General features: G+C 43.8%; 1 protein-coding gene across 4 annotated transcripts in view; it reads right to left on the bottom strand.

Annotated features, from left to right (window-relative positions):
* The window catches only part of VGLL4 (vestigial like family member 4), a 161732-nt gene that overhangs the window by 51118 nt on the left and 95145 nt on the right, over positions 1 to 15469 (bottom strand). The window contains exon 1 of one of the 4 annotated variants that reach the window (XM_084633727.1): positions 14714 to 15279. The exons of the other annotated variants lie outside the window; for them this stretch is intronic. Within the exon in view, the coding sequence (XP_084489853.1) occupies positions 14714 to 14795 (82 nt within the window). The 5' untranslated portion in view covers positions 14796 to 15279. Of the gene's footprint in view, positions 1 to 14713; positions 15280 to 15469 lie in introns of those variants that run through there. 4 annotated transcript variants of the gene reach the window in all.

Genomic DNA, 15469 nt, shown 5'->3' with positions numbered 1-15469 from the left:
TATTTCTTTTTAATGCTAGGAATATGTTTTTCTAAAGCTTCCGCTTCTTAGCAGAATACTTTCCAAACAATAAATATTCAGCACAATTGGATATTCCTGTTTTAGTTGGCTAACTGTTGTATGGTATTTACTCTTCTTCCTAGGTTATTTTAGGGTCACAGAAACAAGATATTTTTGCTTTTTCTTATGACCTGCTGAATTAAAATTAGGAAGATCAAACATTGATCATGAGGGGTGGAACAAGTCTGGGGACAGTCTTAAGACAGTAATACAGATCAACAAGGGCAAATATCTTAGTATCTGATTTCGAAACCCCTCAGAGCTGCAGAGTTTAGAAATTTCCAAGTCTGGATGTTTTACAAGTACGAGAATGGCTAAAACATAGTGGTGGTTAGGTAAGTTGCCTTTCAGTGAGCCACGGGAACAGTGTCTGTCTAGCCATTTCTGAAGTGCCCACCATCATAGCATCCAGGTGCCACTCTCAAAAAAATCAATGAGAATTTCTGCCAGTGAAAAAAACACATTCTTCACACCACCTTTAACTGCCTTCACTTCACGGATTTTCATTGTGAGCTTTGGTTTTGTTTGTTACTATATGAAGCATTGCTGGGCCACACTCCCACCCTTGTTAACAAGAGATGGTACATGTCCAATCAGCCCTTCTAAGTTTTTTGGCTGAGAAAGTACAATAATCATTTGTATATTGTATATTTCTCCTTGTCTCTTACATCTCTTCCCCATCTAACTATTACCTATGTTGAAGAGCCTGCTGTTAACACACAAGGGAAAAGTTCTATTTTTCTGTATTAATGTTAAGCCCTACAAACTGGGAAGGCATCATGACGACCAGCCTGCATGGCTGTCCTGCCAATCCTGTATCCAGGAACAACTACTGCTTTTCAAACACAGTCAGCTCCAAACCTTTTCCTTTGAGAACAAGATATTTCTTGGCACCTACTAACAAAGTTTGGAAGGGTGAGGGGAAAGTTACAATGCTACGCACTAAGTAAGCCATTGAGCAAGGATCCCTCAGGAAAGAAGGGCAGTGAAAAGTAAAGGTATGATGATGCACTTAAAAAAACCCAAAAACCAAAACAAAATAAAAACAAAGCAAAGCTAGGGTTCTTGCCACCATGCATGCTGCAGAAAGAAAGAAGGCAGAACAGTGGTGAAGTAACTGGACTGGTAATTATCTGCTGCAACGGTGGATTTGCTATGTAATGCACAGCTTCCTTCTCTTTTCCTGCTGTGATACAAGAACTATAGACCCTCAGCATTATTCATAAACATTTTACTACTGGCCACATAAATCCTCTAGTAGGAAGCATTACCCTGTGCATGTTATTTTTCCTCCCACTGATACAGCAAGGAAGACACACAAAACAACAATATGCAAGATTTGTGTAGGGAAAGGCTGGAGAGGTGCACAGTAGCCCTGTACTTCCTTGTACAACAGCTTCCTGTCCTCTGGGACATGGACATTTAGTTAAATCAGTGGCCAGGAAAAACAGTGCTCTAATTTCAAAACTCAAACCAAATAGTGACAAAAAACTTAGGAGGAACAAACCTTCTAAACCAAATTCTGCTACACAATTTTCTTCTGTATTTTTCACAAACATTCATTATTTCAACATGGCTACTAGGTGGCTTTGGAATATCTCAGCCCTAAGGGATTTAGGCACCCAGTTTCCATTAAAATTATGCATCCATATCTCTTTGATGGCTTTGAAAATCTCAGCCTCAGTGTGGTTCCTGCTAGCATAGACGACTGGCTAGAAGTGATGCTTCTACTGTCCCAAAAAGCATCATTATTTTCCCCTCGCCAAACTTACACAAGAAAATCTTTATTCAGACTTTCCCTAATAAAATACTAACATGACGATCTTATTTTGGGACTAATTTGAAAAAAAGATACTGGTGACCCAAACTAACATTAGGATTATAACCTCTCATAACCCCACCCATCCACATGGGGCTGACAAGCTGACATTGATAACCTTAATTAAGAGTTCAGCCATCTATTTTAAATTTCTATCTTTGCTAGATGATCCACTGCCACCCTTCCCTGCCCACACCACCTTCTCCAAACAGTACACTCCTAATAGAGACTACAGAGCACACCAAGATGCCATTATACATACATCATGATGGTTGTCACAGATCCATCGCTTCCTGGCCACCCACACACTAGGACTGCTGTATGGGGAATCCAAGGCTCTGTGCTCTGGATTCCCGGGGGTATTTCAAGCTTCTGGAGCCTGAATGGAGTCCAGCCATTGCCCCAAACTCAGGATCTGTGAGCACACTCTCAGGGCACAGATCTTCTATCGGATACTCACCTTCAAGTGTTTAGACTTGCTCTCCAGCCATCTGGCTCCTCAGGGCACAGCACTGACCCTTCCAACTCCCCAGCACTTAAACACCCCCATCCCAAAACTCCCACCCAAGAGGTTTGAATCTTCTAGTTTACCATTTAACTCTCTCAGGTGCACGCAGCAGTTGTTGTAAGTCAACAGGCACACTCACTTTGTTCAGTCTCTCAGCTTTATGCTCTTTCTATTTAATCATGGAAAGCACAGGAACGTACAGATTGCCCAAAACAATAAAACATCCTAAACACAATGTCCCTCCTCACGGGCTCTCCCTTCCCTTGGCAGACCATCTGTGTTCCAGCTTCCAAGGTCCTCCACTCTCTAGCCTTATTCTGCTCCTGAAGCAGCCTCCCTCATCTTAATCTTGTGCAAAATGGCTCCCCTTGGCCCCCCGCACCCAACTTTCCTCTTCCCCTCCCCCCCCCCAGCCCCTTTACAGACTCCTGTTGGGAGGTCACCTGTTTCTTTTGTTCTGCCTTTTGGTAATTTTGCATTACTCCAAATTCCCCACTTCCCTTCAGACATGAGGAGAAAGCGTCTTCTCCCAGGAGAGCAAACCTACTGTCCAAAGGTGTTTTACTTTGAATTTACAGTTGAGCGCTGATCATTCACCATTGTTTCTGGCCTGTCAAAGACATGACAAGCCTGCAAACTCACAGGGGATCCACCTACATATAGGCTTTCCAGGACACAGTTAATTTCATGACACAATTTCATAAAATCATCCAAAATTAAGAAGTGGTACAGACACAAGCCCCTATGGATCACAATAGTCACTTATACAACCAGGGCAGTCAGAAGGAGCATTAGCAATGCCTTAAAAATATCTATGAAGCACCAGCAAGAAAGCTGCCCCATAGAAGTTAAAACTGCACTGTGGAAACACACGGCGTATACGTGACTGCGCCCATGGATGGTCCTAGCGTGTCAATACAACAGCCAGCAGTGCCATATCATGCAGTCAATTACCTTCCAAAGCATATGGCTTTTATTGAAAGGGAAAGGAAACAATGGCTCTCTGTGTATCAAGCAACAATTCCATGCTGATTTGCAAAGCAATATTTGAGGGAGATGATACAGACTGTGTGTAAAAGAAAAAGTTGGCTGGCATTAAAATAAAATTAAAAACAAAACTGAAAAAGCACAATACAATTTTTGTAAATACTCCTCCAGAAACTTGTATTCATCACTACCTCGTTCTATTATCAGTGAAGAATTATGGCCTCTGTCCTGCTGGATTATTGTTACTGTAAACAACTTCGCTAAATTGCTTGGCACACTGTCTGCCTGCAGCATGTTAAACTCTAGTGTCTACTCAGCCAGAATCAAAACATAAAGGTCCATCTGTATTAATCCTCAAAAAGGAATTAAGAGGCAACTATTTTCATGCAAAGTAGATGTTTAAAAAAATGCAAGACCAATACATATGGATGAACTTTTTCCATTCATAATTTTAGATGCCACACAATGTGGACTGTTGTTTAAGTTTCTAGTTGCTCTCTAACAGCCCTCTGTACAATACAGTGCATTGTTTGAACTTTGGAGCAATTTAAGCTTTTTCAGTGTATTCTAAAGTCCCTGGATTTACATCCAAAGAAACCTGGCACTGAAACAAATTTCACTTGTGAGTAACAAGTCACAGCCTTTAACCAAATTCCTCATTAATGCAATGCAGTGGAACATTTGCTTCTATAGACGTTACCAAACTTTATCTCTGGAAATGGGCTGCGTATCTTAACCCTTTGAAAGTTGTAGAATACCCCCAGTCCTATATTTATTTGTTCATTCCTGATTTAAGGTCCTTCAATAAATGTTAGAGGGCCTTAGAGGCTCAGAGGAACATCAAAACTTCAGGGAAATATTGTTCAAACCCAAACTTCTCCTGTTTTGCAGGACCAAGGAGGAAAAGAATCTTGAAGTTCACTGAAGAGGACACTCCCTGTCAATGATAGGAGATACTGAAACAAACACTGAAAATAAGTCTATAATTCTTTGTTTTCTGATATGAAAAAAGGTATTTAAAAATAAAAATCTTATTCAATGTTCTATAAATGTAGGGAACTCTCTAGGTGTGTCCCAGTATATTACTTTGATTAAAATAATGAAGTTAATCCAGAGGGAAGCAGTCCAGTGCAGTGTAAATAAAAGGGAAATTAAGATATTTTAGTTCACTATGTAAGGGGGTTTCCATAGGGTTCAACATTTCCACTCATTATTATTTGAAGGACAGTGTTGTAAAGCTATTTTTATATATTTAGAAACTGAAACAGGCTTTGGAGTTGATATGAGAAGCTGATTATACAAATCTAGAGTGAAATGCAAGATCAGCAAAAAAAACCCCAACCAAACAAAAAAAAACCCAACCTGGTGGAAACTATTCTTTAGAACTTAAAAGAACATGTGGTATTTCATTTTAAAAAGCGTGCAAATGAAGTTAGCAGAATTACTTTCAGGCTCTGCATTTGATATCTTATATCTATACTGGGCTTTTTGGAAAACAAACATTTAAAAATAGCTTGCTTTGCACTAAAACACTACACATCTTTACTAGTTGGAAATTGTAGCCAAGTAATTACAGGAAGTCAGTAAAGTAATTATGTAATATGCAACTAACTAGTATAAACTGCCTACATTAAGCTAGGAAACAAAACAAAGTGGTATTTTTCTGTAAATCTGGATCTAATTTTCTTGATAACAAAGTCCAGTTTTCTTGACTGTCCATAAGACATTGCAGAACAAAAACTATTTTGAGTGCTCTGAGTCTCATAACATGCCTGGAGGGATTTCTCTGTATCTTATTGCATTTTTAATACCTTTCCCAGTGCAGCAGTCCAAGCCCCGAGAACACAGTAATAATGCAAAGCATTAGACAATAGAAGAGGGAGGAAGGAAGACAGAAATCTGCCTTCCAACACAGAGCCATCTGTGCACTCCATGAGATAAACAACAAAGTGAAACAATCTTCCACTGGAGGACTGCACCTTCCCGTAAATATTTAAGTTGCAATTATCAGGAGCCAAAGTTTACCAATCCACTGCTGGCATTACCAAAGGACAAGCTCACCTGTGATTTGTTTTGTTAACTTAAAGCTCTGCCTGCATTACCTCACACAAGACTCCCAGAGAAAGAATATGAAACTAAAGTAAATTGAGTTTCCACAGCAAAACAAGATGCAGATGTTATACCTCAGAGTACAACCCCAGATCAAGTGCTTGTCATTTGATATGCAGCACTAGGAACTTGAGACTGTTACAGAATGGGTCTGCTTTATGGCCTTTTCACCCCAGTGAGGACACCATCTCCCATGAGTTTCCTGATAACTCTGAGCTCATTAGAGAGAGAACAATGAAACTAAAGGACTACTCTATTAAACTGGCAGTTGTTGATAAATGTCACAAGGAAGATAAATATACATGAGTCAGATTAAGCATCAATATCAAGCATTTGAATCTAGAAGCCTTCATTTTTTTCTTATCTCTAATTGCACCAAACGGACTGAAAAATAATCTGCTTGAAACAGCTGATCATCAACAAAATGTCTGCCATCATTCCCCTGATGGAAGTGTGAATAGCTCTAGACTGAAGAATTTGAGGCATTTGTCTCTCCATCTAATGAGAAAAACTACATAATTATCAATTATGTTGTAAAATTAAAATAATTTTGCTGACAAGCCATACGTTGATTGAGGCATCACTAACTGTTTAAAGCCAAGAGAAACTACTGAGAACATTCAAAAGAATGAAGGTTACCCACACAAAATAGTTACCCCGACAGACATTTCAGCCATCTTGCAGGAAGTAAATGGCCCATCCAAAGGTAAATTCATTTCTGTTTATACCATAGGTTCCGACTCCATGAGTGCTCCAGGGCTGGAGCACCCACAGGAAAAAATGGTGGGTACACAGCACCCACTGGCAGCCCCCCCAATCAGCGCCTCCCACCCACCGGCAGCCCCTCCAATCAGCACTTCCCCTCCCTCCCTGCACCTCCTGCACACCGCAGATCAGCTGTTTAGCAGCATGCAGGAGGCGCTGGGGGGGGGGGGAGGGGAGGAAGAGGAGCCAGGACAGGGCACGCTCAGGGAAGGGGGCGGAACGGGGTGGGAAAAGGTGGGGTGGGGTAGGGAATGCTGGTCTGGGGAAGTGGTCGAATGGAGGCAGGGCCTGGGACAGAGTGGGGGTCGAGTGCCCCCCAGGAAAGGACAAAGTCACCACCTGCGATGACTTCTAGATATTTTAAGATGATAGTATCTCTCATACTTGAAGCATGATGGTTCACCTGGTATCTACTCCTGCTTCTGCCACTGCTTTGCTGCATGACCTTGGGCAAAGTCATTTCTCATCCCCCATACAACTATTTTCCCTCCCACTTTGTTGTTGGTTATAAAGCTATCTGGGGCAGGGATTGTCTTTTATCATATTTTGTAAAGCGTCTAACAGTAATGTGCCAATTTAAGTTCAGATTTCTAAGGCCTATTATAACACAAATTAATAACAATAGTAATAATAATAATTCTCAGTTGTGCCATCCATTTGGCTAACCCTGTAATGCACACACACCCCCATCCGAACCACCCCAGAAGAGGAGGACCACTTTTTGTTGGAAGATCACAGCAAACTTTCATTTAGGGCATGTCTACACTGGCAAACTTACAGCGCCACTCAGAGAGCGCCGAAGGGAAACCGGTGTTGTGTGTTCACACTGTCAGCTGCCTGCACAATAGCGTATTCACACTTGCGGCACTTGCAGCAGTATTCGGAGTGGTGCACTCTCGGCAGCTATCCCACAGAGCACCTCTTTCTCTTCTGCCGCTAAGGCTTGTGGGAAGGCGGAGGAGGTCACTTGACATTCTGGCACCTTAGAGACTAACCAATTTATTAGAGCATAAGCTTTCGTGAGCTACAGCTCACTTCCTCAGATGCATCTGAGGAAGTGAGCTGTAGCTCACGAAAGCTTATGCTCTAATAAATTGGTTAGTCTCTAAGGTGCCACAAGTACTCCTTTTCTTTTTGCGAATACAGACTAACACGGCTGTTACTCTGAAACTTGACATTCTGTGTCCTGTTCCTATGACCTGTAATGCATTGCTTCGCATTCCAGAAAACCCTGTGCTTCCATCCACATTTGACATCATCTTGCAACGGTTTGTGTACTGCGCACCCTGCCTTTTTGGGCTGCAGGAATGGATCCCGCACTGTTGACCAATATGCTGCTCACTCTCACCAACATATCACGAGTGGCAGTGGAATTATTCCTTAAACTACAAAGGCAAGAAAAATGTAACATTGATCTCGCCACGCGTAGTAGCTACGACACGAGATTGCTTGTGGCATTCACGGAAGTGCTGACCACATTGGAATGCCGCTTTTGGGCTCGGGAAACAAGCACTAAGTGTAGGGATCACATCATCATTCAAGTCTGAGATGACGAGCAGTGGCTGCAGAACTTTCGCATGAGGAAAGCCACATTCATGGGACTGTGTGATGAGCTCGCCCCAGTCCTGCGGTGCAAGGACACGAGATTGAAAGCTGCCCTGTCACTGGAGAAGAGCTTGGCGATTGCACTGTGGAAGCTGGCTACTCCAGACAGCTTCCGATCAGTCGCTAACCAGTTTGGAGTGGGGAAGTCGACCGCTGGACTTGTGTTGATGGAAGCGTGCAAGGCCATTAATCGCATCCTGCTCTGAAAGACCGTGACTCTGGGCAACGTGCATGACATTGTGGATGGCTTTGCACAAATGGGTTTTCGTAACTGCGGAGGGGTGATAGATGGCATGCATATTCCAATTCTGGCACCAGACCACCCAGCCACTGAGTACATTAATCGCAAGGGGTATTTCTCAATGGTTCTCCAGACGCTTGTGAATTACCATGGGCATTTCACAGACATTAACGCAGGCTGGTCTGGAAAGGTGCATGACGCATGCATCTTTTGAAACACTAGCCTATTCAAGAAGCTGCAAGCAGGGAGTTTCTTCCCGGACCAGAATATCACCGTAGGGGAAGTTGAAATGCCCATTGTGATCCTTGGAGACCCCGCCTACCCCTTAATGCTATGGTTTATGAAGCCATACTTGGGGCAACTTGACAGCAGCAAGGAGCGGTTCAACAACAGGCTGAGAAAGTGCAGAATGACTGTTGAGTGTGCTTTTAGCCATTTAAAAGCCCACGGGCGATGCCTGTATGGGAAGCTGGACCTGGCTGATGAGAATATTCCTATACTTATAGCCGCGTGCTGTACGCTTCATAATATTTGTGAAGGGAAGGGTGAAAGCTTCACTCAGGGCTGGACGGCAAAGGCTCAGCGCCTGGAGGCTGAGTCTGAACAGCCGGAGACCAGGACTATTAGAGAGGCGCAGCGCGGGGCCATAAGGATCAGGGATGCCTTGAGGCAGCAATCTGAAGCTGAAAGCCACTAATATTTGTTGCTATGGTTGGGATTGCAGTGCTTGTAATGCTAGGAGGTGATTGGTGCATATGATGCAAGAACGGGGTTTAACATAATTGTATGTTACTTTGCAGTACTCTTTTTGCTTTCAATTAATAGAATAAAGATTACTTTCAAACCAACACAATTCTTTTATTAAAAGACAACAACCAGAGGAGAGAATCAAAAGAAAAAATACATCAGTGGAGGGGGGATGAAAGAAGGGAAGGTCCCAGGAGGAGGAGGGGTCCCGGGATGGCTAAAGATTTGTCCAGGGATCATATCCAACTTTCTCCTTTGGAGTACGACACAGCGGGTGCTGGACTTCAGCAGGGCCAAACTGCAGAGGGATGGGTGTTGAGTGCAGTGGGAGTCCACACTAGTGGACTGTGAGGAGGGAGGAGTGGAATGCTGCGGGTAGAGACTGGAGCCAGGAGGTTGATAACAGTGTGTTGGTGGTGTCTGGGGGGCGCATGGGAAAGAGTTTTGCGACAGCGGCTGCAGGGGAGGTCGGGCACAGAGCTGCTCAGTTTGAAGAGCTAGTATTGCCGGGAGCGTGTCTGCTTGGTACTCCATGTTTAAGAGCCACTCCCTGGCTTCTTTTTGGCGTGCCGCGTTCTCCTTTCAGTCCCTCTTCTCGCTGTCCCACCACTCCTTCAATTCCTGTTTCTCAGCGGCTGAGTGCCTCATAAGCTCACGCAGAAAGTCCTCCTTAGTTCTTCTAGGCCACTTTCTAATTCTATGCGGTCATTCTGCCGCCAATAAAGAGGGAAGCTGGGCTTCAAGGTCATCTTGGTGAAGTTTAAATGCAACATTTTACAGAAGCAGTATTGTTTGCAACACAGACAACACAGACTCGGTGCTTTAAAACACAGCTACTACTCATACACCTGTCACTAACTGGCTGACTCCAGGCAAGCACACATGAGCCACAGGACCCCCAAAATGGTGAATAGCCACAGGGACAGGGTAAATCACTCTTCCTGGACCCTCCTGTACACTGGGCCCGTGGCTCTTGGGGAGAGCCAGCACTGTAGTGGGGGGCCTGATAATTATTCCTTCCCCCACGCTTTCCACAGGATGTGATCATTATGGAAGATATCTCGCTGCTGAGGGTGAGCAAGGAATCAAGGGAGGGTCTCCTCCAACCCTGTGGCTTCCGCCTTGGCCCCTATGTGGCTTGCCTGTGTGCGGCAACGGTGCTCTCCCACCCACCCCATGACGGCACAGGAAAGTTACCATTAATGGGACAAGAAACAAAGCCACTCTGCTGAAGAACCTGGAGATCTCTGAGGGAGATTCCCGTGACGTGAGGGAGTCAATCAACAGCCTTTTCCGCCACTCAGACTAGGCATGTGGTGGGAGACAAGCCTGCTTTCTGCAACCCTCCTGTCCCCAACAACTCGCTTCAGCGATTCCCAAAATCAGATGCACTTACCAAGGGCCTCCTCTCCTGTTTGCACTTCGCCAACATCCAACTGCTGTGACTGGCTAGGCTCCTCTGGGGTAGAAAAGAGCTCCTGGCTGCATGCATCTCTGGCCTCTGAGTCATCCTCTGCCTCTGGGTCCCCATCCCCCACTCCCTCCACATCCTTGTCCAAGACTTCCTCTTCCTGGCTCAGTCCACTCTCGACTGGCACGCAAGCCAATGAAGTATCCACAGGGGCCTTCGCAGTGGAGGTGGGGTCACTGCCGAGTATTGCGTCCAGCTCTTTATAGAATCGGCAGCTCATGGGCGCAGCACCGGAGCAGCGGTTTGCCTCCCGTGCCTTGTGATGGGCATTCCGCAGCTCCTTCACTTTGACTCTGCACTGCACTGTGTCCCAGTCATGGCCCCTTTCTGTCATGCATCATGAAATCTGTCCATAGGTATCATAATTCCTATGGCTGGAGCACAGCTGGGATTGGACAGGCTCCTCTTCCCAAATGCTGATGAGGTCCAGCAGCTCGGCATTGCTCCAAGCAGGGGATCGCCTGGCGCATGGAGAAGACATGGCCACCTGGAAAGTTGCGTTGAGACCACTGCACGCATCACTGAGCACACAATGGAATGAACGGGGGGTGGAGATGACGGTTGGGCAGTAGAGTTCAAACCGATGACCAAAGAGGCGAGAACAGGCATTGTGGGACACCTCCCGGAGGCCAGTCGCAGCGCTGTACTCGACCAGGGTGTCTACACTGGCACCGCAGCACTGTAGCCCTGGGGCAGAAAGCTCTATGCCTCTCGTCGGGGTGGGTTTTTTACAGCGCTCCAACTGCGCAGTTGCTGCACACTAAGTGGCTTGGCAGTGTGTACACCTCGGGAGTTACAGCGCAGAAAACTGCTTTACTGTGCAGAAACTTGCCAGTGTAGACAGGGCCTTAGCTTCCTTCTTTGGCTTTCATCATTCTCACCTTTGTCACATAGTAGAGTGGCTCACAGTTAGGAACAGCACCTGTGACATAAGCAACTCAGAGACCAAAGATTTACCTATTTTGCTTTGGTTTATGGCAGGCAACCCAATTTCTCTCTAAGGTCTCCCTAACCACTAGACTAGCTAGAACACACTGCCAGCCAAAATATTCCCCTAATCATGGCTGTATGACAATGACAATGCCGTGGAGGGCAGCGGAAGCTCTTCAAAGGCATACTGAAAGTACATCTTAAAAAGAGAGGCATCAGCCCAACAAACTGGGAGGACACAGCGCGAAACAGAACAGTGTGGTGCCATGCCATACACCAAGCCACAGCTCACTTTGAGGAGAACAGACAGAGAAGTGACAAAGGAGAAAAGAAAGGGCACAACAGTCCAACCAACCACTACGTCTTCTCCAAGATCACACCTGTCACTGCTGTGGGAAAATCTGCAGGGCACAAATTGGGTTCCTCAGCCACTTAAAAACCCACTAATGAACCCCCTTAACAGACATCATCCACACACCCAGGGATAGCCAAAGAAGAAAGAAGAAAAAAAATGACAGAGTGCTGCGTAAGGACAAAATGAAACCCCTCTGAAGGGCTGCTCTCATCCACGAGTCATTAAGCACCACCACAGTACTGGCACTGCTTAGCCATCTGACAGTTGTGGGCGCCAGTTTTCTGGGCAAGGAAAACAGAGACTAAGCTTGGAGTCCAAATTATAGTCCTCTGCATCAGCATAATACACTGTGCTGGGCCACAGGGCTGGCCTAAGACATCCTTGTTGGGGAAAGAACCTGCTTTTACTTCTGAAGGGCCTGATCCTATCACCAGTACATCCATGGAACATGCACTAAAGTCCAGGGTGCTGCGCCTGCAGATACATGGCCAGTCACTACCTTGTATTGGCTTGTTTCTGCTAGAAGCAAAATTACCCACAAAGAGGAAAATGGGCAAATCCTCTCCAATGATAACAATGCCCACATTTCACCAGTCCATAAATTGCCTCAAAAAGCGGGGGCAAACAACATTGTTCTTTTAATAATGACTGAGACAGAAAATGAAATGGATAAAGTCAGCATTATTCCATTCTATTTGAAAGGGATAGTTGAGGCATCTACTCAGGAAAAGCAGCAACATGCTGCCATTTCCAAAAGAGCTTCAGGGAGTAAAGGCACCCACTTCCCACTGAATTCCAATAGGATGTAGGCGCCTAATTTTCTCCATCACTTTTGAAAATCCCAACCTATTATATAGATCTAATAATCACATAGTGTATTTGTATCTTATCTTATATCTGCAAAAGTACTTTTCAGGAGACTGTGTCTGTGTAAGTATTTCAAGTATGATCCTAAATAAAGACTAATTACTTGAATCTGAAAAACACTTTGTTCTCAAGTATACATATTACTGCAGCGGTGATTTTGAAAAGACAAGATCCATCATTGCTGACACAACTCCCCTGTAAAATAAATACTTTGGCATTGGCATGGCAGATCTGCAGGCATCTCTAAAAACACCCTTCAGAGCTCAGTGCAGATGTGGTCAGTGTTTATACTTTTTAAACCACTTAGATATAAACACCTCACTATAAACACTGCTCAAGTTTTGCTTTTGCTTTTTTCATTTCTTACATGTTTATTTTAGTGTTAAAAATAATAACTTCCATAATAAGGAAAATTACAACAGATGTTTAAACTAAACAAAAGCTGCTATATTGTATTAGTGTGTGTTCCTGGAGCTGTGCTTTTGCTTTCAAACTATTAAAAGGATGATCTGTCCAAAAAAAGGTAGGAAAACGTCTAGTAAGCAACTTCTATAAATATTAGTTAATAAATACAATTGACTGAAACTAGTAAGACCCAAAGCAACAAAACTTTTTCCCTCTAGTCAGCAAAACCCTCAGAAAAATCCATCAAGTAAGCAAAAATTCTATTTATAATGTTTGCCATTTTTCACCAGGAGCCAACAGTCACAGTCACATCATAATAAAGCATTTGATTGTTAATGCAGGACAATGATGAGATTAACAAAAAAAGATTAGCAACATTCCTTTATCCAATCACTCTTGCATCCACAGAGTTTCAAAAAATAAACAGCACCATGGGAAAGAGCATGGAAGTCTGATTGGCCATGCACAATCTGCACCATATTGTTCAATACTGACTGGCAAGCCTGATAAATCTGCTGTGGAAATAATTAAGTAAATTTCTACATTAAGATATTTGACTCTGTTCAGATGGAACCTCCCCCTCCCTCCGGAAGTATTAATAGTTCTACATGCAACCTCTCTGCTCCCCCTGGCACTTTGAAATGTGGTCTTTCTGACTTAAAACAGAGGGGGGAAGGGAAAGATCTATTTCTAGAGTGAGCTTCCTGATTTTTGGGTTAGCCTTTTATTAAAGCATGTAAGTGGTTAGCTCTTGATCAGATCTATACATTATTTACTGCTCCTTCCCTGACAACTATAGCAAATTTACTTTCCAAATGAACTCGAAAATGTTGCTGCTGAATTAGAAGAGAGACTTCTGCAATGTTTGTATGTGGCTACAGGAAAACTTGCACTCCTGCCAAGCTGAATTAGCTCAGTGGTGCCTTTCTTTCCACTCAAATCCAGGCCATTGCCACTTCTTCAAACTGCACGTAGATAAAAAGCTCAAGTAGATGGAGAAGCTGATTTCCCCTCCCCCACGCCGCCCCTAACTTAAGGCACCCTCAAAACAGGGCTACTATTACCTACAGTCTCAGAAGTAACTGAAGACCTACGTCAGCTGGACACAAATAAGAAAACTCAGAGCACGGTGAAGAAAAAAGTTTCAGTTTTCCAGGGTGTTGTGTAATTCTTTCCACCAGGACTATGTGGAGGGCTCTTTGGGGAGGAGGTGTGTTTGTGTGTGGGTGAGGGGGGAGACATCCTTCACTGTCAGGGCTTTCTCAGAGCTGTGCAGGAAATGAGAAGTCAAACAAAGAGCCACTCTGTGCTCTGTAATATGGGTGCCCTTCAATTGCCAAAGTTGAATAGTAAAAATTAGTTATTGTTCAGGATGTACACTAAAAACAAAAACTTCGTCTAAGTCTCATTGTCCAAATACATCTACACTATGTGTTTAAGCGTATATATCTATTTACATGTAATGGTGTAGATTACACATACACAATGTACATTACAAATTAACTCATACACCATATTGTAAAGTGACTTTAAAATGTTTCCTTTACAACTACATTAACACTGGCAAAAAGTTATCCGGGTATTGCTGCTTTAAAGTACTTCAATCAGTACCATCTTTGCTTGCGGGGGGGAAGGAGGAGACAACCTACACTTCATATTAATATTGAACAGTAAAATTTCCTTTAAAAAGAATTCAACTTCCATTTCACAAATCCCATTAAACCCGTAGACAGTACAAAATGCACAGTACCTTGTAACAACTATAAATAGAAGGGAGAGAGAATTCACACTGAAAACAACAAAAAACACCCCATAAAAAGCATTTTGCAAAATGAAACAATTACCTTCGTAGCACAGCATGCCAATATTGTTGTTCATCTTGTCCAAGTATTGGTAGTTCAACAGGTCCATCTTCATAAATAGCATTTATCGGGCTAACAAAAAAGACCAGCTTCTTTGCTTTTGCCCAGAAACAAGGAGAAGGATGCAGGACAAACGCTGCCTGACTAGCTCCTGGCTCTTTCTAAACTTCACAAGCTCAAGGCCCAGCCTTTGATTAATCAAAATAAAGTATATTAAGGAAAGTTGGATGGGGAGGGAGGAACCTTTCCAGGTTTTCAGAGACTGAGTTTAGAGTGTATTTTGTCCCACACCTACAAAGAAAACCAGTTTAAAAAAAACAAAACAAAAAACTTTGCAAATCTTTCTGGAAATTTAAGTGGGGGGGGAGGGAAATTAGGGAAGTGTCCTAGGACAAAGACAAGCTAGTTCTCCTCACAGCCCGCTGCAAGTTAACTGCACTGACATGCAGGCTATGCTTGGTATGAGTCGTATGTAAACTAGCTTCCTCTTTCTATCAGGCAGAGAGCACTGAGCATGCTCACTGAATCCCTGGAGCTCTTCAAATGTCAGGGATATTTTCTGCACAAGATCAGTCTCTAAATGTATTGAGTGTTTGAAAGAAAGGAGGAGGAGGAGGTGGAGAGTCTTTACAGAAGGGCCATGTCAGAGTTGCTCTTGACAGGAAGCAGTGCTACCACTGCAAAACTGAAAGGAGGGATGAGAGAGAGCAAGAGGGAGAGAGGGGGAGGGGGAGAGAG

The sequence above is a fragment of the Lepidochelys olivacea genome (genome assembly GCF_965140295.1).
Source record: "Lepidochelys olivacea isolate rLepOli2 genome assembly, chromosome: 7".
NCBI lineage: Eukaryota > Metazoa > Chordata > Testudines > Cheloniidae > Lepidochelys > Lepidochelys olivacea.
This window is presented reverse-complemented; position numbering and strand designations above follow the sequence as displayed.